The sequence below is a fragment of the Loxodonta africana genome, chromosome 4 (genome assembly GCF_030014295.1).
Source record: "Loxodonta africana isolate mLoxAfr1 chromosome 4, mLoxAfr1.hap2, whole genome shotgun sequence".
NCBI classification, from domain to species: Eukaryota; Metazoa; Chordata; class Mammalia; order Proboscidea; family Elephantidae; genus Loxodonta; species Loxodonta africana.
The window spans coordinates 48,881,435-48,907,837 of record NC_087345.1 but is presented as its reverse complement, the minus strand read 5'-3'; the positions used below and the strand labels follow the sequence as shown (position 1 = coordinate 48,907,837).

Here is a 26,403-nt window from a genome sequence, read left to right as displayed (position 1 = left end):
AAATCCTCATACGATAATTAAATACCTAAGAAAATAACTGTTACATGTTTGAATTTTGGTTACGAGTATTTCCTGGACTCACCCCCAGAAAAATATTTCTATTTTCATGGTTAATTCTAGAATTTCTCCCTCTTAACAGTGACCCCCTGGAACGTTAGACTTGGCCTGGATTTAGAGACTCATACGGATAACTTCACTTCCAATATAGGTAAGTCCTAGCCTGTGGCATTGAGATAGCCCCAAGGCCATGCATAATGGCATTCAATTTCATCTATTTTAAACAATCACAAAATAGCTACATTTATTAAATCCTTTCTATATGTGGAACTATATGTGTTCAGTTATTTTATGTTTTTAGCATATGCATTTTAAGAGGAGGAAATTGAGGCACAGAGAAAATACATAACTTCTCCAAGATTACAAAACTAGTAAATGGGAAAGCCAACTTACTTTATGCAAGTTGATTGCAAGGCAGATACAAAGATGAATAAAGTATAGCCCCTAATCTCATGAACTCAGTTAATTTACTCTATAATATACTGTCAATATCTCATAATTCCAGGGCCTCTTCTAATGAAAAATGAACTGGTGGCCCATAGTCTTAAAAAAACAATACTGTTTACCACATCTTAAATCAGTCTTAGACCATGGCTACTGTGTAGTTCTAAAAAAAATCCCGATGACACTTTTATTATTTAGTATTGTTATTATAGGAAGGGTGATTTTACTGTGATGGTATTACTTAGAAATGGGTAGATACAAGAGCACAGAGACAGGATCAGTATTACTGATTTTTCCTTTTGCCTCAGACTCTAATATGGCTCAGCAAAGCACTGCTATCGATTTTTTCTTTAAAACTTTGATATTTTGTGCATCATGGATTTTTGCAAATTTAGAATTTAAAATATTGCATTAAATATTATTATTTTTTCATTACTGAGGTTTTTGGCACACTTAAATTGTGTGCCTAAAACAAGTACTTGTTTCACCCTAGTCCCAACCCTGGTAAGAACAAACATGGTGGCACATTACATGTTAATCCATATCATGTGACTTTAACAAACTAAGAATTTCCTGAGGTATATGGCTTTTACAGAAGAAACCAGAGAACCACTCTTTATGTGGTACTTGGTACCCCAATACAAATATATTAGTGGGGAGATGTAGTTCAACTGGACAATATAAATGGCAAAACATATTTCCTTTTAAGTAGAAATATACATAAGTTGAGTAGAAACCTTATTGTAATTGGCTAATAAGAACAATGCACTCACTTTGTAAAAGGACGTTTCTGTCATTCCAGAGGTAATGACATAATTCTAGCCATTTGGTAGTACAGAAAATTTTGTCAAGCAAAATCCATATATTTTAAAAGACATAATTTAGTAACTCACTTTCAGTATTCTTTTTTTTTTTCTTTCTTTCTTTTAGTAAAACTCATTCATATAGTTTAGGTATTACCCCCATCCTCCCTCCAAGTGTACCCATTTTGAAAATGAATTTAAATGTCAGAAGCTAGCAGTATCTTTCATTCTAGTACTTCTTATTTAACTTTCTCTGCCATAAAATATAGTAAAATATGTAAAGGAGTGATTACTGTTGCAGTTACCCTTTGACCCTTATGTATGGCTTTGGCTCTATTCCCAACATTTCTGTTTTTAAACTTTTGCATCAACAACCCTCTTCTTTATTCGTGAAGTCATTTTTTTTAATGATCAATTACATATATATTTAAATATGTCTAAAAAGAATAGGGATGTTGCTTTTCACACACAAATGGCTCTTAGAGAGTTATTGGTTTTGTGCCAGGGCTGTCAACATTTCAACAGATTGGATTGGTTAAGGAAGAAGCAATAAACAGCCTATCAACAAGCATTTATACAGATGTTAATGAAATTAAATTTTTGTTAGTGTAACATATATGCCAAAATACAATTTTATTTGTGAGGTATGATGCAATAACTTCTTTTAATAAACACACATAGACCATTTATGCTTTATAATGTAAATTATATGCTCAGCGTTTCTAGCATCAGATACATAGAATCAACCATTTATCAGCATTACCAAAAATATTTCCATTCGTAAGAGTTTTACTCAGCATATGCCTTTTCTTCCAAAAGCTTTCAGAAATGAACTCATCTCCAGTCATGAAACCAAGAGTATTTCATTATATTACTGAGAAAAGCCATTAAGGGAAGAGAATATAGTATTGGGAAAGCTGCCATATGTATAAAAATATAATTAGCTTCTTTGTGTGTGTGTGTGTGCCCTAAATGATAATTGAATCTTAATCTACCACAGTCTAGAATATTATGGTATACTGAAATTTTAAAAAGCTGATTTATTTGAAGCATATGGGTTTAATGAAAACTTTTACTCTGATTTTCATGACGAAAAGAATACTTCCATTAATTGAAAAAAGGACTTCATTCCTTTTAGTGAACTTCTTAAGGCTGAACCGCTTTCCTATAAGATGGTGTACATGGTGGAAATTTTATAAAACAGCCTTATATTAAGGAATTTTTTTTAATTTAATACATTTGTCAATTTTTTATCCAAATCTAGTTCTGACTTTCAGAACTGAGGTTTCTGTTATGAGAATTAAATGTATCAGGTTTACATACATGTTTTCCTCTGCAATGCCCAGCTTGGGCTACATGCTAAAAACATCTACATTTTCAGGGCACCTGAAAGAATATTGTCTCACTTTGACAATTATTCATTTATTTCATTCACATTTGTTGAGCACTATCAATTTTGTGTGTTTTGTATCTTTTGGAATGAGCAAACCTAACATAATTTGAATAAGGTGTTAGAAGATTAGGGAATTTATCCCAAAGAATGGAATTTCTAAATTAAGATCTGAAACAGGAGCAGTAGTTAGCCTGGTGAAGTGGACAATCCAAGCATAGATAGATAAGCATGGGTAAAGGTTTACAAGCAAAAGACAGTGAGTCTCTTTGGGGAATTACAATATGTCTGGAAGATTGGGGTAGAAACCCTAACAGATGTATCTGAAGGTATAAACCAAAGCCTGTATGGTATGCAAAAAGCTTTGAACATCATGCAACAGCAAAGGAAAACCATTGAAGGGGTTTTATCTATGAAATAGATTTGTGCTATAAGAAGATCATTTGCAATATGTAGGCATATAAGCTGGGAGCAAGACCAAAAGCAAAAAGGCCAATGAAAGTGCTTTTACAGTAATCCAGAAAAGAGATGATGGTAGCCTGAACTAAAATAGTGGTAGTAGGAATGAAGGTGATTTGACAGATTCCAAACAATTTAGGAGGTTAAGTATGGAGTTGGAGGGTGAAGAAGAATGAGGGTTTATGATGACATTCTGATTCCGAGTTGTACATTGATGATAGTGTTATCATTTCAAGAAACCCGAGAAAAGTTTGGAAGATAAATATGAGTTCAACTTTTGGACATACGTGGTTTGAGGTATGTGTGGAAACCTAAGTGTAGAGGCTTTGAATGCAGAAGGAGATAGGGAAAGGGATTGAAGAACTTGAATGAACAGAATCATACAGGGAGAGTGTAGCCTAAGAATAAACAGGGCCAGGAGGAAATCCCAGAGAAGAAACCTGAGACTTAAAGGGCTGAGAAGGAAAGAAAAGACATTGAAAAAATTGTAGCTTAGTCTGGAGCTCAGAGGAGAAACAAAAGAGTATAATGAAGCAAAATCCAAAAGAAACAGGCCTCTCTAGGAGGAAGAAGTGGACAACAGTGTACAATACTGTAGAGAAGTCAAGTAAGATAAGCACTTTAAAAAAAAGTCACAAAGATTTAATAGTATTGGTGATCTTGAAAGATTCCAGTGAAGTGGTATATGGAGGAAGCCATATTGCAGTAGGCTAGCAAAAATGGGAGCTAAGGCAGAGACTGAGAGCTTTGTTAGTATTTTGAAAAGCTTATCTGATTGCAGAAGGAGAGAGAGAAGATTAACTGGAGGGGAAGGTAGGGACAAAGGGGATTAAAGGATTTCCTTTTTTTGTTTGTTTTTTTCTTTTGGTTTTTAAAATGAGAAATACTTAAGAATGTAAAAAAAAAAAGAAAATGGTTGAAAGGAGCCATTTTTTGAGTAGGACTGAAAACACACAGGAGAAAAGGTAAAATTGATGGAAAGAGCCTAGAGTATATGGAAAGCTGAGGGTGCTGGGCTTAGGAGAAGGGGTACTTCTTTAATGGTGATAGGTAAGAAAGGTACTTTTGCATATATATCACCATACACATGCTTGCTCATACCTGTTCAAAATGGAGCCTGAAGTAAAGTAAGAGCAATGGCAGTGAAAATTAGGAAGCTGGCACAAGTTAAAAGAAAAAGAAAATACAGAAGTAAATAAAAATAAGGTGTGATTCTGAAGTTCATTTGGAAATATGAGCTATGAAAACAAGAATAAGATGGAAGCTGGTGATACCTCATCCTGTAGGCTGCCAGCCCCATGAGGTAAGGAACAACACCTATGTAGTTGACTACCAGCAGCATCCAGCATGGTGCCAGGCATAGAGTAGGAGCTCCTTGATAGTATAGAATGGGGAGTACGAACATCTAAAGGAATTTTTAAAGGATTCTGAAAGGGAGCACTCTATGTATGGTTCTCAAAGTCCTGCAAAGAAGAGAGTTTTAAGACAAAAGTCAGTGTAGCTGAATTCAGCATAGAAGTCAGTGAAGATAAAGAATAAATACATTTGTTAGATAAGAGAGTTTAAAGCCTTAAGGACAATTTCAATTTGTCAAAATCAGATTACTGTAAATTAAGAAGAGAATGGAAGTAGAGAAAAGGAGCAAACTTAAAGAATTTTTGTTGACAAAGTTTTTGTAGTGTCAAAGACAAAATATTGGAAGGGTGAAGAATTTGTCCCTGAAATCTTCTTCTATCTCATGTAGTATAATGAATTAGGTGACACAAACCTGTAAATTGTGACTGTTGGGGGAGGGGGGTAGGGATGACCTATAGTTTAGAAGAGATTTAGCTAATAATTCTATACATCTATTTTTTGGGTATATGAAAAATAAGTTGTCCCTTTTGAAATTAGGGTAGAAACAAAAACCTCAGGGGAAAAGTATTTGCACCAATAATAACATAAAGGATTATGAATGATTATTTGAAGCAAAAATGTAAATACTATGAACCAGTAGATAAATGAGGAGAAAAAATAAGATATTTCACAATGTTGTTGTTGTATTGTGCCATTGAGACAATTTTAACTCATAGTGACCCCATCTGACAAAGTAGAACTGCCGCCATAGGGTTTCCTAGGCTGTAATCTTTACAGGAGCAGATTGCCAGTTCTTTTCTCCCATGGAGAGGCTGCTGGGTTTGAACCATCAAACTTTGGGTTAGGAACCAAGCACTTAACCATTGCTCCATCAGGGCTCCTTAATTAGTAAATAATCAAATAGAATAATGTTCAATATCTGTATCAGTAAAACCAAAAAACCAAACCCAGTGCCATCGAGTCGATTCTGACTCATAGCGACCCTATAGGACAGAGTAGAACTGCCCCATAGAGTTTCCAAGGAGCACCTGGTGGATTTGAACTGCCGACCTTTTGGTTAGCAGCCGTAGCTCTTAACCACTACACCACCAGGGTTTCTCTATCAGTAAAGAGCCCCTGGTCAACACTGGATATTAAATATTTTGAAGTTGTCGGTAATTTAAGAGAACGATATTGTCTAATTATGGTCTTAATTTATGTTCTATCAGTAAAGACACATAAATTAAGACCATTATTAGACAATATCGTTCTCTTAAATTATCAACAACTTCAAAATATTTAATATCCAGTGTTGACCAGTGGCTCAGTGATATGAATAACCTCACAAAACATGTAGTTAATTGGTGAAAATTTTTAAAAACGTCCTGACAATAGAGACTATATCGAGTGCCTTAAATGGATTAATTAAATGAGACAAATAAAAACCTATTATGTAGCAAGTTGGTAGAAAATAGTGTACCACCTTTAAAACTATGTTTAAGATGATATTTCAATTGCTTCTTGGCCCTTTGGCAAAGGTCAAGGGTAGATGAGATTTCCATTACAAATACTGCATTTGTTATAATACTAGCTGAAAAGTAGCATACACTGAATACATATAATTATGGAAACTAAGCACAACTATTTAAAAAAATGCATTAAAATGTTATCCAGTCATTGTATTTGGATAGTGGGATTTTTATGGATTTTCTTTTCTTTTACTTCTTCTCTATTTTTTAAATTGTCTATAGAGAGGAAGTTTTATTTGTGTAATAAAAATAAACTTTAACAGAGTTTTTGTAAAGAATATAACCCAAAGTTTTGTTTTGAAGTAAAGGAGCTCATATACAGTAGTAACTAGAGGACAAATCAAAGTAAGACTTGATTTTTAGGTTGTTAATACAGGAAATTGTTAAAGCAAGACCAGAGAAGTAGGATAGGAGAATAGGTAAAGGGTTTAGTGTTCCACAGGCACGAAAGTTATGCTGCTTCTAAAACTGAAAGGTGGAGTTTTTTGAGCAGGCTGACTCAAAACTAATAAGCATCTGTTAATAATCTGTTGTTGTTGTTAGTGCCCATCAAGTTGGTTCCAACCCAGCGACCCTATGTAAAACAGAACAAAACACTGCTGGGTCCTTCATCATCCTCACAATTGTTGCTATGTTTGAGCCCTTAGTTGCAACCATTGTGTTGATCCAGTTCGTTGAGGGTCTTCCACTTTCTGGCCAGTCCTCTAGTTTACCAAGCATGATATCCTTCTCCAGGGACTGATCCCTCCTGATAGCATGTCCAAATTATGTGAGACAAAGTCTCACCATCCTCCGTTCTAAGGAACAACATCCTGGCTGTACTTCTTCCAAAACAGATTTGTTCATTCTTCTGGCATTCCATGGGACATTCAATATTCTTCACCAACACCATAATTTAAAGGCATCAATTCTTCTTCAGTCGTCCTTATTCATTGTCCAGCTTTCACATGCTTATGAGATGACTGAAAATCCTATAGCTTGGGTCAGGCACACCTTAGTCGTCAAAGCGATAACTTTGCTTTTTAACACTTAAAAGAGGTCTTTTGCAACAGATTTGTCCAATGCAATACACCGTTTGATTTCTTGAATGCCGTTTCCATGAGTGTTGATTGTGGATCTATGTGAAATGAAATTCTTGACAATTTCAACCTTTTCTCAGTTTATCACAATATTGCTTATTGGTCCAGTTGTGAAAATTTTTGTTTTCTTTATGTTAAAAGTTTAATCCACACTGAAGGCTGTAGTCTCTGATCTTCACCAGTAAGTTCTTCAAGTCCTCTTCACTTACAGCAAACAAGGTTGTGTCATCTGCGTATCGCAGGTTGTTAATGAGCCTTCCATCAATCCTGATGTCACTATCTTCTTCATATAGTCCAGTTTCTCAGATTATTTGCTCAGCATACAGATTGAATAAGCATGGTGAAAAGATACAACCCTGACACCCACTTTTCCTGATTTTAAACCAGGCAGTATTCTCTTGTTCTGTTTGAATGAATACCTCTTGGTCTATGTGTAGGTTCCTCATGAACACAATTATGTGTTCTGGAATTCCCATTCTTTGCAACATTATCCACAATTTTTTATGATCCACACAAATACTTTTGCATGGTCAATAAAACATAGTAAACATCTTTCTGGTGTTCTCTACTTTCAAGCAATATCCATCTGACATCAGCAATGATATTCTTCATTCCACACACACTTGAATCCGGCTTGAATTTCTGGCAGTTCCTTGTTGATGCACTGCTGCAACCGTTTTTAAAATGTCTTCGGCAAAGTTTTACTTGCATGTGATATTAATGATATTGTTTGATAATTTCCACATTCTGTTGGATGATCTTTCTTTGGAATGGGCACAAATATGGATCTCTTCCATTTGATTGGCCAGATAGCTGTCTTCCAAATTTCATGGCATAGATGAGTGAGCACTTCCAGTGCTGCATCCGTTTGTTGAAACATCTGAATTGGTGTTCTGCCAGTTCCTGGAGCCTTGTTTTTTGCCAATACCTTCAGGGCAGCTTGGACTTATTCCTTCAGTACCATCAGTTTTTGATCATATGCTACCTCCTGAAATAGTTGTATGTTGACCAATTCTTTTTGGTGCTCTGACTACGTATTCCTTCCATCTTCTTTTGATGCCTCCTGCATCGTTGGATATTTTGCCCATACAATCCTTCAATAATGCAACCTGAGGCTTGAATTTTTTTCTTTAATTCTTTTAGCTCAAGAAATGCTGGATTTGTTCTTCTTTTTGGTTTTCTAACTCCAAGTCTTTGCACATTTCGTTATAATATTTTACTTTGTCTTCTCAAGCTCCCCGTTGGAATCTTCTGTTCAGCTGTTTTACTTCATCATCATTGTTCCTACACAAGATGCTAAAATGAGAATTTCTTCTGCAGCATCCAAAAAGTAAAATTTATATTCTTCTCAATAATAGGAGTAATCCTGAAGTGGTTTAGCCAAGACAGAATCACTTCCTCCAGCATTTGAATTGCAGTGTCTTCAAGTACATCTCTCCAGTTTTACCACTGTGCTTGTACTGTTTCTTATACTGAGCTCATGCAAACCTATGTCTCAGGGTTAAAATTGTTAATGAGTTGGAACCTTACAGTGAATCTCTCCTATTTACTCAGAACTTGTTGTTTAGAACCTTGGCTGGGTTCTGACGTAAAACTACTTAGGGTTTATGAGGTGTTATCGTAGAGTTAAGGAAAACATTCCAAAATGAGTACTGTAAAAGTGACTATCAAAAAAGTGACAATTGCAAGTATCTGTCATTATTTTTAAATACACAAAGGCAGATTGTTATTTTTAACTAAAAGTACACTCGTTGTTGTTTGGTGCTGTCAAATCAGTTCTGACTCATAGCAGTCCTGTACACAACAGAACATACTGCCTGGTCCTGTGCCATCCTCACAATTGTTGTTATGCTTGAGCCCATTGTTGCAGCCACGGTGTCAATCCGCCTTTTTGAGGGTCTTCCTCTTTTTCACTGACCTTCCACTTTACCAAGCATGATGTCCTTCCCTAGGGACTGATCCCTTCTGATAACATGTCCAAAGTATGTGAGACAAAGTCTCACCATCCTTGCTTCTAAGGAGCTTCCAGGACAGATTTTTTCATTCTCTTGGCAGTCCGTGGTATATTCGGTATTCTTCAGTAACACCACAATTCAAAGGCATCAATTCTTCTTTGGTCTTTTTATTCATTGTCCAGCTTTTGCATGCATATGAGGCAAATGAAAACACCATGGCTTGGGTCAGGTACACCTTAGTCTTCAAGGTGACATCTTTGTATTTCAATACTTTAAAGAGGTCTTTTGCAGCACCCAATGCAATGTGTCTCAATTTCTTGACTCTTGCTTCCATGGCTGTTGATTGTGGATCCAAGTAAAACAAAATCCTTGACAACTTCAATCTTTTCTCCGTTTATCATGATGTTGTTCATTGGTCTACTTGTGAGGATTTCTGTTTTCCTTGTGTTAAGATGTAATCCATACTGAAGGCTGTGGTCTTTGCTCTTCATCAGTAAGTACTTCAAGTCCTCTTCACTTTCAACAAGCAAGCTAGTGTCATCTGCATAACGCAGGTTGTTAATGATCCTTCCTCCAGTCCTAATGCCCTGTTCTTCATATAGTCCAGCTTCTCAGATTATTTGCTCAGCATACAGATTGAATAGGTATGGTGAAAAGATACAACCCTGATGCACACCTTTCCTGACTTTAAACTATGTAGCATCCCCTTGTTTTGTCTGAATAGCTGCCTCTTGATCCATGTACAGATTCCTCATGAGCACAATCAAGTGTTCTGGAATTCCCATTCTCCATAATGTTATCCATAATTTGTTATGATCCACAAAGTCAAATTCCTTAGGATAGTCAATAAAACAGATAAACATCTTCTGGTATTCTTTGCTTCATCCAGGATCCACCTTACATCAACAATGATATCCCTGGTTCCACATCCTTTTCTAAATCTAGCTTAAATTTCTGGCAGCCGCCTTTCAATATACTGCTGTAGCCACTTTTGAATGATCTTCAACAAAATTTTGCTTGCATGTGATGTTAATGATATTGTTCAATAATTTCCACATTCGGTTGGATCACCTTTCTTGGGGGTAGGCATAAATACGGATCTCTTCCAGTTGGTTGGCCAGGTAGCTGTGTTCCAAATTTCTTGGCATACACAAGTGAGCATTTCTAGTGCTGCATCCAATTGTTGAAGCATCTTGATTGGTACTCTGTCAATTCCTGGAGCCTTGTTTTTTGCCAATGCCTTCAGTGCAGCTTGGAGTTCTTCCTTCAGTACCATTGGTTCCTGATTATATGTTACTTACTGAAATGGTTGAACGTCGACCAATTCTTTTTGGTGTAGTGACTCTGTGTATTCCTTCCATCTTTCTTTGATACTTCCTGCGACATTTAATATTTTCCCCATAGAATCCTTCAGTATTGCAACTTGAGGCTTGAAGTTTTTCTTCAGTTCTTCCAGCTTTAGAAATGCCAAGTGTGTTCTTCCCTTTTAGTTTTCAATCTCCAGCTCTTTGCACATGTAATCATAATACTTTATCTTCTCGAGCCACCCTTTGAAATCTTCTGTTCCGTTCTTTTACTTCATCATTTTTTTCATTTTGCTTTAGCTACTGGACGTTTAAGAGCAAGCTTTAGAGTCTCTTCTGACATCCATTTAGGCCTTTTCTTTCTCTTCTGTCTTTTTAATGACCTCTTGCTTTCTTCATGTATGATGTCCTTGATGTCATTCCACAACTCGTCTGGTCTTCTGTCGTTAGTGTTCAGTATATCAGATCTAGTCTTGATATGGTCTCTAAATTCAGGCATATGCTCAAGGTCATACTTTGGCTGTCATGGACTTGTTCTAATTTTCTTCAGTTTCAACTTGATCTGATCTGTGGTTGGCCCCTTGCCTTGTTCTGACTGATGATATTGAGCTTTTCTATGGTCTCTTTCTACAGACGTAGTCAATTTGATTCCCCTGTGTTCCATCTGTCGAGGTCCAACTCCATTTATGTTGTTGAAAAAATGTATTTGGGCTGAAGAAGTCACTGGTCTTGCAAAATTCAATCATGTTATCTCTAGCATCATTTCTATCAGTGCATCCTGATTGCATGTTCAATCAATTTCAGACTGCAGAAGTTGGTAAAAATCTTCAGTTTCTTCCTGGCCTTAGTAGTTGGCACATAAATTTGAATAGTCGTATTAACTGGTCTTCCTGGTAAGCATGTGGATATTATCCTATCACTGACAGCATTGTACTTCAGGATGGATCTTGAAATGTTCTTTTTGACAATGAATGCGACCCCCAATTCCTCTTCAAGTTGTCATTTCTTGCATAATAGACTATATGATTGTCAAAACGACCAATACCTATCCACTGATGTCTAGGATATCGATCTTTATGCGGTCCATTTCATTATTGACAATTTCCAATTTTCCTAGATTTGTATTTTGTACATTCCACATTCTGATTATTAATGAATATTTGCAGCTGTTTCTTCTCATTTTGATTCATGGCATATCAGCAAATGAAGGTCTTGAAAGCTTGACTCCATCCACATCATTAAGGTCGACTCTACTTTGAGGGGGCAGCTCTTCCCCAGTTGTCTTTTGAGTGCCTTCCAACCTGAGGGACTCATCTGCTGGCACTATATCACACAATGTTCCACTGCTATTCATAAGGTTTTCACTGGCTAATTCTTTCAGAAGTAGACTGCTGGGCCCTTCTCCCTAGTCTGTCTTAGTCTGGAAGCTAACCTGAAACCTGTCCACCATGGGTGACCCTGCTGGTGTTTGAATACTGGTGGCATAGCTTCCAACATCACAGAAACACACAAGTCCCCAAAGTATGACAAACTGACGGACATGTGGGGGAAAAGTACACTTATTACAACAGAATTCTCTACATGTCAAGAGTAGGTAAGCTTCTGGTCATGGGCTCAGTTAACTATTGGGGTCCCTGAGTCCTCGGCATTTTCTGTTACAGTGCTTATGGGTCCAGCATCTGGCCTGATGCAGCCAAGAAAGCCCAGGAGTCTGCTGCAGAAGAGACTTAGTACTCTGTAGTACCTGACTGTAGCAACACCAATTCTTTCCTTTGTTTTAGTTTCTGTATACCTATAAGGCTTTTATCAAAATGATGTCTGGCCATGGATTCAATTGTTAGCTCTTGCATGTGAATAATTATTCCTTCAATTGTAACAGCTATGGAGTGGTTGGCTTGAGCTCAGGACACAAAGCCTGTGGCCATGTTAAAAACATAAGGTGGCATGAGAAGTAACATAAATTTAACTTTACCAAGTATCAGAGTTTAGAGAAACAATACATCCTGATTTTCAGTTTTCCTGATAGCTGGGTCCAGTATCTCTTTGGATTGAAAATTAGATTCATTTTGCTAATCATGGTAGCAACTTTGTAGGGAAAAAGACAAGTAGATATGTTATCCTCAGCATATTCAGAATGACAAATGCTAACATGTGTCTATATATGTGAATGTGTGTACACACACACATTAAGCATTCAAAACAGGCCTTATAACTTCATTTGTTTTCCAAAGAACTTGTAAAAATGATCTATAGTGAAAGAAAGTTTAAAGTTAATGAATTTACATTTTAAATAGCAGTTTTTAAACTATAGGATTCATGAGAGTTTGATTATCATGAGTTAGTTTTCAAGAGGTATTTTTTTCTGATATATCTTCAATCGAGCCTACAATACTAACAAGTCCCTAAAACATGTTGAAAGCACCAAAACAAGAAGCGATCTAAAAGATTAGGTCCAAAGAGAAAGGCCTTCAGTGTAACTCTGAAATACATGACATCAGCACCGCAATATTTGGAGTTTTTTTTGTTTTTTTTTTTCCGAACACTAACATTTCTACAATAATTTTTACACATCAATATAAGGATTGTGTTCTTCTTTTTTACTATTTTGTTTAATTTCATATTTGTTACCTTGTTTTGTTACCTGGGGAGCCCTAGTGGCACAGTGGTTTAAAGCTTGGTTGCTAACCAAATGGTCAGTAGGTTGAATCCACCAGCCACTCCTTGGAAAAATCCTATAAGGCAGTTCTACTCTGTCCTATACGGCTGCTATAATTCACAATCAACTCAATGGCAATGGGTTTAACTGGTATAATATTTTATGTTACATATTTTTCCACACTCGTCTTCATTGTATGCTTTCTCTTCATCTTTGAAATAGTTTCTATATCATAGAGATAGTGAAAATGGTAGTGAACAGATATTCTCTTTATGTTAGAAGAACTTCACCATCTACCACAAATAACCTCTGATTTTACAAATTAAAAGACTGAAAAACAGACCCTACAAAATGGTGGTTGCATTAAAATACTTCCTTTTATTTAAAAATATGTGGGTTTGAAATTAAAGCAAGAAAAATTTAAAGTTGAAAGTGACTGGCATTATTTTTCTTACACATGATTTAGCTCCCATAAATTAGTCTTTTTGTTATTGTTGTTTCTTACGATAAAATGATTAGCCTACAACCACTATGGAAAAAGGTATGATGCTTCCACAAAAAACTAGAAATAGAAATACCATATGTTCTAGCAATCCAACTTCTAGTTATATATCCTAGAGAAAGAAGAGCAGTGACATGAACAAACATATGCACACCCATATTCATTGCAACAGTGAATAAACAGTAGCAAAGAGATGGAAACAACCTAAGTGCTCATCAGTGGATGAATGGATGAACAAAATGTGGTACATACCTACAATGAAATGCTATGAAACGGTAAAGAATAATGATGAATACGTGAAACAACTTATAACATGGATGAATCTGGAGGACATTATGCTGAGTGAAATAGGGCAATCACAAAAGGACAAATATTGTATGATACCACTTTTGTAAAAAGTCAAGAATAGGTTTACATACAGAAAGCAATATTCTTTGACGGTTACCAAGAATGGGATAGAGAGGGAGGGAGAATCACTTACTAGATATTAGACACATCTTAATTCTAGTGAAGGGAAAGGCAGTACACAGTATGAAGGAAGTCAGTGTAACATGACCAAGGTAAATGAAGACACTGAGAGGTATGCAAGAATAAAGGACAACTATGGTAAATGCTATAACATACAATTCTCCAACAACAACCAAAGATATGTGAGTGGTTACAGAGGTAGATATGTAAGCTGCATAGGTTTGGAAGGGTGTATAGGAGTACATGCACATGCCTATATGGGTATAGTTGTGGGCATTTGAATATACATATTTGTATGTGCTATATATATATTCATATCTATAAAAGAGCACATAGGGGCAGAGTTATGGAAGCTTCTTAGGCATGGCCAAGCACCTCATGGGACTGAGTTACTGGGCTTGAAGTATAAGGGGACATCTAGGCCAATTGGTGTAAAATAGTTCGTAAAGATAATATTCTGCATCCTAATTTGGTGAACAGTGTCTGGGGTCTTAAAGGCTTGTGAGCAACCATCGAAGATACAACTATTCGTTTCCTCCTATCTGAAGCAAAGGAGAGTGAAGGAAACCAAAGACTCAGGGAAACAATTAGTCCACAGGACTAACGGCCCACATGTAACACAGCCTCTTCTAGCCTGAGACCAGAAGGACTAGATGGTGCCCAGCTACCACTACCTACCACTCTGACCAGGGACACAATAGAAGGTCCCAGTTAGAATGCAAGAAAAACATAGAACTAAACTCAAATGCATAAAAAAGGCCAGACTTGCTGGCCTGATAGAAACTAGAAGAACCCCTGAGACTACTGCCCTAAGATACCCTTTTAACCTGGAACTGAAGCCACTCCCAGAAGTCACCTGTCAGCCAAATAACAGATAGGGCTATAAAACAAACAGTAACATCTCTGAGGTATGTTTTGCTTAAAACAGTCAACTATACAAGACCAAACAGGCAACATTTTCCCAAATAGAAAGATGAGAAAGCAAGGGGGGCAGGGAAACTGGGCAGATGATTCGGGGAAGACAGATTGGAAATGGGGAGAGTGTTGACACAATGTAGGCATAGCAACCAATGTCACGGAACAATTTGTGTATGAATTGTTGAATTAGAAATTAATTTGCTGTGTAACCTTTCACCTAGAACACAATAAAATGTAAAAAAAAAAAAAAAATTGTTAGCCTAGACTAAACTGTTGGCCAAAGCTTGATCTCTTTAAATAACAAAAGTTCCATATTTCTTCCCTAGGTAAGGAAGAACTTTTCTGCAAGGGTACCAGTACAAATGAAAAAATGGAAAGGAGCAGAGAATATACATACCAATGGCTTCACACACAGGTTGGGGTTCATGAAACCACTAGTTCCAGAAATATGAAATGGTGAGGTCATTTCCTTTAAATTAGATTTTTGTATTGTAAATATATCTTGAAAAGTGAAACCTAGGCTAATTGTGCTAAAACAAACATGACTTTATAGCCAAAGGCCAATACACCAGGTTGCCAGGTTATAAAAAGGCTTCCTGTATAGGACAGATTTAATCGTTATGTTTTTCACCCTGGAGTGATCGGGAAGAAGCCTATTTCTGTAATGCATGAAATCAACAGATGAACCACGCAAATGATTCTGCTTTGAAAAGTAAAGTGCATGGTATCCATTAACTATTTTCAAATAGCATATAGTAGGTTGTATTTTATTTTTGTTTTGCTTATATTTACATGTATAAAGTTGGTGTTTAAAATTACAATTCAACCTTGCAACTGCCACTTTAGTGGTCATGTAACTAATTTTTTTAATGATGTCTCAAAGCTTCAGTCTTCTCTCCTTTATAGTGAGGTGATAATATTTTATCTATCTCATAGGGTTGAGATAGCTCACAGCATTGTGGGTATCAAATATTTATATCCCCTAGCAACAAACTAGGTGGTTTGTACCTAATATATGCTCAAGTAATTTTTGTTACATTGATGTACCATAAAGCATATACATATATAACCACTGAATCAAATTTTTAAGGAAACAAAAGTCCAGAGATGATATTTTTTACATAGACTTTCAAGACTTTCATTTTAACTACATGTACCCACCAAATTAAAAAAAAAAAAAAAAAACTCACTCCCATTGAGACAATTCCCACTCCTAGCGACCCTATAGGACAGAGTAGAACTGCGCCATAGGTTTCAAAGATTATAAATCTTTACAGAAACAGACTGCCACATTTTTCTCCCACAGAGCCGCTGGTGGGTTTGAACCACCAAGCTTTTGGTTAGCAGCCCAGTGCTTTAACCACTGCAACACTGCTCCTTATAAAGGAATAAAAACAAAAACAAAAAAAACCCACTGCCGTCGCAGTGATTCTGACTCATAGCGACCCTATAGGACAGAGTAGAACTGCCCCATAGAGTTTCCAAGGAGCGCCTGGCAGATTTGAACTGCCGACCTCTTGGTTAGCAACCATAGCACTTAACCACTACGTCACCAGGGTTTCCTATAAAGGAATAGGTAGTAATATGTCAAGGAAATTAAGCTTTCTGGAACAAAAAGTTCTTGAAAAGCCAAATGTCAACATTCTAGTTTTATACAGAAGTTAATTTTTAACATTATACACTAGAGCTATTTTAAAAATAAGAAGCTTTACATTTCTCAAAAGGCAAGTAATGGATATAAGTAAATGTAAATAAATATTTAAGTTTTCTATAATTTATTAGCTATCATTATTAATACTTTCAGGTTTTTGCCCTTTGCATGTATTTATGTTTGGCAAAGAAGGATGGTATTAAAGTATTATTTATAAATTTATATTTTATGCCAAACTGAATTAAAACAATAACTTGAAAATTTTTAATTTGTATTTATCTTTGTATGGTACTTAATTTAAGAAAACAATTATTTCCATTTTTTAAATGACTGATTTCTCCAAAACTTTTCAGTTGGACATTTCTTTCATATTCTTCCCTTAACATTTATATTATAATATGTTCTCTGTTTTTGTCACTATGCAGTAATCACTTCTTGCCTGAGTTAGATCCAGATGTACTTAACGGTGGAAGAGTTCAGCTTGTGGTAAGAAATGTGTTTAAAGTTACAGAAAAATGTTGTTGACACCAGTACTGAATAAATGGTATTTTAAAATATGTCCAAAATTAGCTTCATCTATGAAAATATCACAATTGTAACTATTTGGAGTAATCTCAGAATTCCATGTATTAAAGTAATAACATATTTCCTTAACTTGCATTATAACTTTAAAATACTATATTAATTTAAAATACTAATTTTATACAGAATTTGAAATCATTAGCATGCTATCATATTTAAATAGAATTAAAGAACTCTGGGAAATTGCCTAATGAAATTATCTTCTTGAATAATTCAAAAGAGTAGGATCTGTATATACCTAATCCTCACTTATAGACTGTCTTGTTGCCTGGCATTTTGCATTTATGACAACTTTGAAAAAATTCTCAGGCGGCACCTCTGATGGTCCGGGCCACATGTGGGGCTGTGATTGGGCCTGGGGAACCCTCCACAGGCCCACCCGAACTATTACCAGAGTCCCCAGTGACAGGCCATGTGAGGAACAGTGGTCAACTGGCCATGGGACATCTTCTTCTGTTCATCCATGACATCTCAGTCCAGCCATAGAGGGTCTGGGGCAACGGTACGATGATGTGAGGTCATGGGTGGGCAGGGTGAGGTCAGATGAGGGCCTCAAGGTGCCAGGGAGGTCAATAGAGAGAAATGAGAATGGGGGAAAGGGAAGAGGGCTGTATGGGGCTTCAGGACCAGGGCAGATAGAGGACAAGGCGGTGGGCAGTGGACAGCGGGCACCAACAGATAACCACTACCTCTACCCCCAAGCCCCTGCAAGCTGCACGGTGGTGGGGAAAGGAGGTCCACTGTACCACATGCATCCTTAGACATAACCAGGGCACCTGATGGGCTGTGAGTAACCAGGCAAGACAATGGCACCAAGATGTGGCATGGCCCCTGACTCTCACATAACAGTGATTTTGCATAATGACCTGATCTTTGGAACCTAACCATTATCCATAAGTAAGAGTGACAAATAGCAAAGTATCCTTGCAACTCAAGAGTATCAAACAAGATAAAAATTAGCAAGTAATAGTAAAGTCAATCACTTTAAGTAATAAGTTATGAATTAGTGGAGTTTTAGTGATGCCACATTCTAAACATGGTAACCAGAGTGTAGCCTCTAGGCAGTATAAGTGCATGCGCATTGCTAAAGTCAATTGTACTATGTGCTATTAGAAGGAAGACTATGTTAACAGGAGGAGAATGGCCAATATGGAATCTAAAAAAACACAATCCACAAAACAAGAATTTTTCAGTGTGTATTCAGAAAAATTCAGAGATGAGGGTACTCTGAACAGTGGCAGAAGTGTGTGGCCTCCTTGGCAGGTGAAAACAGATGTGTCAGGTGACTCTAGCTTTATGACACCTTCTGTATCAACCAACAAATACCCCTTGCTTAGATTCTATACTCACCAAGAAAACTGATTATAACTAAGCTTGCCATGCATAATTTAGTGTAAAATGATAATGTGCTTTTTAATGGAAACTGCTATTATGGGTCTCCAGAGCTGTTATATTCATTACTCTTGGAGACACCTTCTTCAAGGACTTTTCCTGAAAGAGGAGCAGAAATTAGGGCAACAACTAGCTATAATTGATGTGTTTATGAAAATATTTATAGAATACATATACAGAGTTTGAAATAATCACTCAGGAAACATTTACTTGCTTTTTAATAGAGACCTCTCTAGAGGAAGTGGCATGCAGATAACCCTAGGAAGATTGATACTTCAGATTATTAACCCATACTTATTATTGATTCTCTTCATCACAGAATGATGAGGGACCAGCTTGTAGCAAGAATGGGGAACATAAAAGTGCCAAGATATACCAGGATAAATGAAGTAGTATTTTACTTAGTTATTGTATTTCTAAAAATGAATGAAAACAGATTGAATAAATTTTGGATAAATTGGTTCTATGAGATTAATATTTTGACACTGATCCTCTTATTTCATACCATTTTCACTATATACAAACACATGACAAATATATAGCAATGATAAATGCTTTTTTACACTGAAGATACAGCTCAACTCAAAAACAAGATAAATGATAGTGGAACAGAAATGCACAGATCTCTATTTGTTTTTCTTTTTGCAGGAGGGGATGGTGGTTAGTGGATTGAAGGGAAGAGACTGATGGCTGACATCAAAGGGAAACTGAGCTAAATGAAGGCCCAGAGTAGAAATTTTGCAGAGTATTGGGGGATGAAGGGACTCCATTTGTATTGGGGAACTGGGGACAGATACTACACAAAGTTAGAGCTAGAGCCAGGCCATAACTCAGAGGAAAATGAAAAAAATAAAAACTTACAATTGCTGTTACTATGTTTAAGATCCTCAAAAACATGGGAATAACCCTCAAGGACAAGTTATGGAACAAAAGTGATCAAATGTTAATAAAGAACAGATGCATATGTAAATGAACCAACTGGAAATTCTGGAAATAAAAAATAGCATCATTGAAATAAACTCTGAAATGGACACAGTAAAAGTGAGAATTAGTGAACTGGAAGATTATCTACAAAGGAGCAATAATTAACTTTCCAACTAAGATCTTACTAGAAATAATGCAAACCAAAAGACAGTACAGTTATTTCTTCATAATAGTGGTAAATATAAATATAATCTAGAATACTCTTCACTAACCTTCAAGAAAACCTTCAAGAGTGAGGGAAAAATAAGACATAATCAAATATTCAAATGTTGGATTTTGAGAAAGCTAATAATAACTTAATCTCTGTCTTCCAAACAACAGAAAAACATATTGAGTGATAGATACAGGAATTAGAAAAACAAAAATGAAATATCACTTTCCTTATGTTTTTTTACTTCCAAAGTTTTTAATTAAATTAAAGTTATTATTTAGAACCCCAGAATTTTTCTACAGAAAGCAGACTCTTGGATCAGGTTCCCCAGGAAATATACTCTGAGTTTCTGAGATTTGAGTGCAGGAGGTTAATTGGGAAGGACTTTCAAGAACAACTCCTGTGAAGGATGAAAGAAGCAGGCTTGAGAAAGGGAAAAGGTGAATTTCAATGGTGTTTCAGGAGAGGAAGTGAGCTCTGGAGGTGGCATGGCCCTTTTGAGCTGTCCTAACTGGAGGCAATGGAGCCAAGCTTTGATGCCCCTTCATCGCCTCAGAAAAAGGTGTGATTTGGGTAAGGCAGTTCTCTGCAGCTAAGGACAATTTCCAGATACAGAATCAGCTGATAGCCACCAGGTTTGAACTTTTTCAGCTGCTGGAGGAATCTGACTCAATTGATAAAGATGATATGGCATATGATAGGAAACCCTGGTTGCATAGTGGTTAAGAGCTATGGTTGCTAACCAAAAGGTCGGCAGTTCAGATCCACCACCTGCTCCTTGGAAACCCTACGGGGCAGTTCTACTCTGTCCTACAGGGTCACTATGAGTTGGAATCAACTCAGTGGCAATAGGTTTGATTTTTCATGTTTTGGCATATGGTAATATCCACAAAAATCCACACACGCATTAAGTTTACTATTCATGGGTAAACAACATATAAAATATGTCAATTGTCCACAAATAAATCTATAAATTCAAAGTAATCACAACCAAAATTGCACCTGAGTGTTCTGAAAACTCTCATTTTAAAATATATATTGATGAATAAAAATCCAAGAATATATGATCCCAGAATATACTTCAGCTTTGAAAAAAGAAGAGCAACTTGTGCCACGAGATACAAGCTTTTGTGAAAAGCTAAAATAAACTTTATGGTGTTGGCATACCTATTGCCATCGAGTCGATCCCAAATCATAGCAATCCTATAGGACAGAATAGAACTGCCCCATAGCGTTTCCAAAGAATGCCTGGTGGATTCGAACTGCCAACCTTTCGGTTAGCAGCCAAACTCTTAACCACTATACCACCAGGGTTTCCATGGATAAATAGACCAATGGAAATGGAAATGAATAGAGTTCAGGTATAGACCTATGAATATGATGGAATTTTATGTATCATAAATGTGTCACCACAAATCAGTGGGAAAAGGTTAGATTGTTTAGTAAATAGCATTGAGTAAATTGATATTGAGGATATACATAGCATATACATAGGATATACATAGATCATATATATCCTATACAATAGTGTATGGAATTCAGAAGATTTGAAAAGCCCAAGTATGAAAGATAAAGCTGTAAAACAGGTAAAATAAAATATTGAAGAATATCTTTACAGCTTAGCAGTGAGGAAAGACTTCCTTTAAAAGTAGTACAAAGCTATATGGGGAAAGGAAAGAAAAAGATCAACTTGACTATGTTACATATTCCATCCTATGAATTATTTTTTTATAAAAGGTTGACAGACATGGACAAATTATTTTCAGTGTCTAAAACCAACAACAGATTAATATCTAAATTATAAAAAGAATTCCTGCAAGTGAACAGTAGGAAGTCAGGAAATCCAATAGACATTACAAAATGAATATAAATAGGCAGCTCACAAAAGATGGATGCTTAAATGGGTAAATGCATACGAAGAGATGCAGCTGTGTGATCAGGGAATGAAAATTAAAACTACGAAGTTACAAAACTATACTCCTCACAATGGCAAAAATTAGAAAACTGGTTAATGCCAAGTGCTGTCAACAATGTGGAAATGCTTACATACAATTCATAAAAGTGGAGCCCACTACAGTCATTTTGGAAAGCAACCTGTCAGTGTTTCTTTATGTTAGGTCTTCTTACACCCTATTTCTCTTCAAGCCCAGTCTTCTGGCATTGCTATGGATTGAATTGTGTCCCCCAAAAGTATGTGTCAACTTGGTTAGGCCATGATTCACAGTATTGTGTGGTTGTTCTCCATTTTGTGATAGATGTAATTTTCCTATGTGTTGTAAACCCTAATTTCTGCCTGTGGTTAATGAGGCAAGGTTGGGTTATGCTAAAAGAGCATTAGGGTGGGATGTAACACCCTTACTCATGTCACATATCTGATCCAATGTAAAAGGAGTTTCCCTGGGGTTTGGCTTGTATCACCTTTTATCTTATAAGAGATAAAAGGAAAGAGAAGTGAGCAGAGAGGGGGGACCTCATACCACCAAGAAGGTGGCGTCAGGAACAGAGCAAGTTCTTTGGACCTGGTGTTCCTGCATGGAGAAGCCCCTAGTCCAGGGAAAGATTGATGACAAGACCATGTCTCCAGAGCCGACAGAGAAAGCCTTCCTCTGGAGCTGACGGCTTGAATTTGGACTCCTAGCCTCCTAGATTGTGAGAGAATAAACTTCTGTTTATTGAACCCATCCACTTGTGGTATTTCTGTTATAGGAACATGAGATAACCAAGGTAAGCATACATACAGTCGGCCCTTCATTTCCATGGGTTCCATATCCGCAGATTCAATTAAGTGAGATCAAAAATATTCAGGGAAAACAATGTTATGTTGTTGTTGATGTGTACTGTGTAGTTAGGCGAACAATGACTGTGTCTGTACTAAACATGTACAGACTTATTTTTCTTGTCATTATTCCCTAAACAATGCAGTATAACAACTATTGACATAGCTTATACATTGTATAAGGTACTATAAGTTATCTATAGATGATTTAAAGTATACAGGAAAATGTGTGTAAGTTATATGCAAATATTATGCCATTTTATATAAGGGACTTGAGCATCCTCATTTTAGTATCCACAGGGAGTACTGGAACCAATCCCCAACTGATACCAAGGGACAACTATCCCTATATACATACATATATATATATATAAATCTCACAGATATTCTCACATAGGTTCATCAGAGCACATATACTCAGATGTTAATTACTGTATTACTTATAGAAAGTTAGAGGCAACCTGGGTGCTTATCATTAGGGAAATGAATAAGAAAAATTGATTGACTATATATTATGGAATACAGAACAATAGGAGAAATGAACTAAAGATACATAGATAGGTCTCAAAAATATAATATTAGACATTTAATAAACATAATCTTAGTACCAATTTATATATAAATTTATTTAAATTGCTTCCACTTCAGGATATGATGGAGTAACTGATATCAGATTAATCTCTCTGATGGGAAAAAAAAATTTTTTACCATAAAATTGGACAAAATAGATGAAACAACTGTTTTCGTATGTTCAAACAGTCAGTATAGGCCTGCGATGCAGAGATAAAAGAAACATAAAATATGAGTTCACAATCACCCCAGTTATCAGTCTAAAGACACTTTCTGGATTGCAGCACAGGGAGAGCACTGTAGTTTCACTGAGGTGAGAAGAGAGAATAAAAACCAACATAGTTTAAATGATGATAACAAAATCCAGATACTTGACAAATAACATCACAATATCTGGTACACAGTAATAAATTTCTAGGCATGCAAAAAAAAAACAGGAAAATATGCTTCATAAACAAAAGAAAAATCATCAGTAGAAACAGATGGAGTAATGATAGAAATGTTGGAATTTGCAGGCAAGAACTTTAAAAAACTATTACAAATATGCTCGGAGCTTTAAATGTTAAGGAAAAAAACGGAAATCTCAGTACAGAAGTGAAAACTAAAACTGAAGAATAAAGTAAATCTAGAACTGGAAAGTATTTTAAATGAAAAAATTAACCACTGGGCTTAACAGAAGATTAGACCTTGCAGAAGATAAGTCAATTTGAAGACAGAGCAATAGAAAGTACCCAAATGAAGCACAAAAAGAACTGGAATTTAAAAAACAGTTGGACTGACCTGTGAGACAGTATCAGGCAGTCTAGCACATATGTACTTGGATTCTAGAAGAGGGACTGAAGAAGGAAAAAAAAAATTTGTTGAAAAATAATTACCAGAAATATTCCAAATTTGTCAAAAATGTAAAAGAACAGATTCACACAGCCACAAAATTTTATTTGTGCACATCATAATCAAATTGCTGAAAACAAAATTTCTTTTCAGATTTAAGCAGCTAAAGTAAAAATACATCATGTACATTGGACCAATGATAAGAATGATGATGAACTGCACATTATAAGCACTGCAAGCCAGAAGGCAATGGAACATCTTCAAAGCACAAAAAGGAAGAAAAAAAAAAAACAGAGTTATATATCCAGTTAAAATATCATTTTAATTCAACATATTAACAAAAGAGAAGAAAAGTCATTTTCATGTATTCAGATATGTGATCTGCATATATACAATAGCTAATCATCTCAGTACATACAGAAAAGGTATTTCACAGAATTCAACACTCATTCATGATAAACACTCTTAGAAAATTCAGACTAGAGGAAACTTCCTCAACTGTATACTTAACAGTAAAATACTAAATATTTTCTACATAACATCAGGAACAAGACAACTAAATCTGACTGGAAAGGAAGACATAAAACTGTTATTTTGCAAGTGACATCATCTTGTACATAAAAATATTAAGAAATACACCAGAAGTATTAGAACAAATAAGTGAATTTACTTAGGGTGGCAGGATAAACATTAATATAAAAAATCTATTTCTACATATTAGCAACAAACTTTAGAAAAATTAAAAACAAATCCATCCACCAAAGAGTCAAGAATGAAAAACATTTAGGGATAAATGTTAATGTAAGATGTACATGGCCCTTACACTGATAATTACAAAATATTGCATAAAAAAAATTAAAGAGAGATACCATATTCATGGGCTGGAAGACTGAAGTAGTCAGATGACAATGCTCACCCAATGATCTGTAGATTCAATGCATTTCCAGAATGCTTTTTAGCAGAAATGGACAAACTGAGTTCATAATGTATGAAGAGATTCAAAGAACGTAGAATAGTCAATGCAATTTTGTAAAACAACAGAAGACTCATACTACCTAATTTCAAAACTTGCTACAAAGCCCAAGTAATCAAAGCTGTGTACTGTGTGTTATTGGCATATAGTATAATAAATCAATGGAAAATAATAGAGTCCATAAACATAACCCAACTTATAAGTTTAATTGATTTTCTATGAAGGTGCCAAATAATTCAAGGAGAAAAGGAATAACCTTTTCAAAAAATGGTGCTGGACATCTAGCCATTTAATTAAAAAAAAAAAAAATTGACTCCTACTTTTCTCCTTATACAGAACTTAATATAACATGAATATTCTCATGGATTGAATTGTGTCCCCAAAAATATGTGTATCAATTTGGTTAGGGCATGATTCCCAGTGTTGTATAATTCTCCACCATTTTGTCATCTGATATGATTTTCCTATGTGTTGTAAATCCCCACTCTATGATGTTAATGAGGAGGATAGGTGTCAGTTATGTTAATGAGGCAGGACTCAGTCTACAAGATTGGCTTGTGGTCTTGAGCCAATTTCTTTGGGTATAAAAGAAAGAAGCAAGCAGGGAGACAGGGGGACCTCATACCACCAAGAAAGCAGTGTTGGGAGCAGCGCCTGTCTTTTGGACCCGGGGTTCCTGCATGGAGAAGCTCCCAGTCCAGGGGAAGATTGAAGACAAGGACCTTCCTCCAGAGCTGACAGAGAAAGAAAACCTTCCTCTGGAGCTGATGCCCTGAATTTCAACTTCAAGCCTATTAGACCATGAGAAAACAAAATTCTCTTTGTTAAAGCAGCACTAGATAACTAGCTATGCCAAGAAGTATGGAAGACAGCTTTCTGGCTAGCTGACTGGAAGAGATCCATATTTATGCCTATTCCCAAGGAAGGTGATCCAACCAAATGTGGAAATTATAGAACAATATCATTAATGTCGTATGCAAGCAAAATTTTGCTGAAGATCATTCAAAAATGGTGCAGCAGTATATCAACAGAGAACTGCCAGAAATTCTGCCAGTTTCAGAAGAGGATGTATGTCAGATGGATCCTGGTTGAAAGCAGAGAATACCAGAAAGATTTTATTGACTATGCAAAGGCATTCGACTGTGTGGATCATAACAAATTATGGATAACATTGCAAAGAATGGGAATTCCAGAACACTTAATTGTGCTCATGAGGAACCTTTACATAGATCAAGAGGCAGTTGTTTGGACAGAACAAGGGTATACTGATTGGTTTAAAGTCAGGAAAGGTGTGCGTCAGGTTGTATTCTTTCACCATACCTATTCAATCTGTACACTGAGCAAATAATACGAGAAGCTGGACTGTATGAAGAAGAACAGGGCATCAGGATCAGAGGAAGACTCATTAACAAACTGCGTTATGCAGATGGCACAGCCTTGCTTGCTGAAAGTGAAGAGGAATTGAAGCACTTATTAATGAAGATCAAAGACCACAGCCTTCAGCATGGATCGCACCTCAACATAAAGAAAACAAAAATCCTCACAAGTGGACCAATGAACAACATCATAATAAACAGAGAAAAGATTGAAGTTG

The 26,403-nt window shown here is 36.1% G+C and overlaps 1 protein-coding gene across 1 annotated transcript in view; it reads left to right on the top strand.

Annotated features, from left to right (window-relative positions):
* Positions 1-26,403, top strand: part of LRRIQ1 (leucine rich repeats and IQ motif containing 1) — a 213,756-nt gene that overhangs the window by 172,156 nt on the left and 15,197 nt on the right. Inside the window, exons 23-24 of the mRNA XM_064283772.1 lie at positions 15,226-15,355; positions 16,976-17,036. Of these exons, the coding sequence (XP_064139842.1) occupies positions 15,226-15,355; positions 16,976-17,036 (191 nt within the window). The remainder of the gene's footprint in view (positions 1-15,225; positions 15,356-16,975; positions 17,037-26,403) is intronic.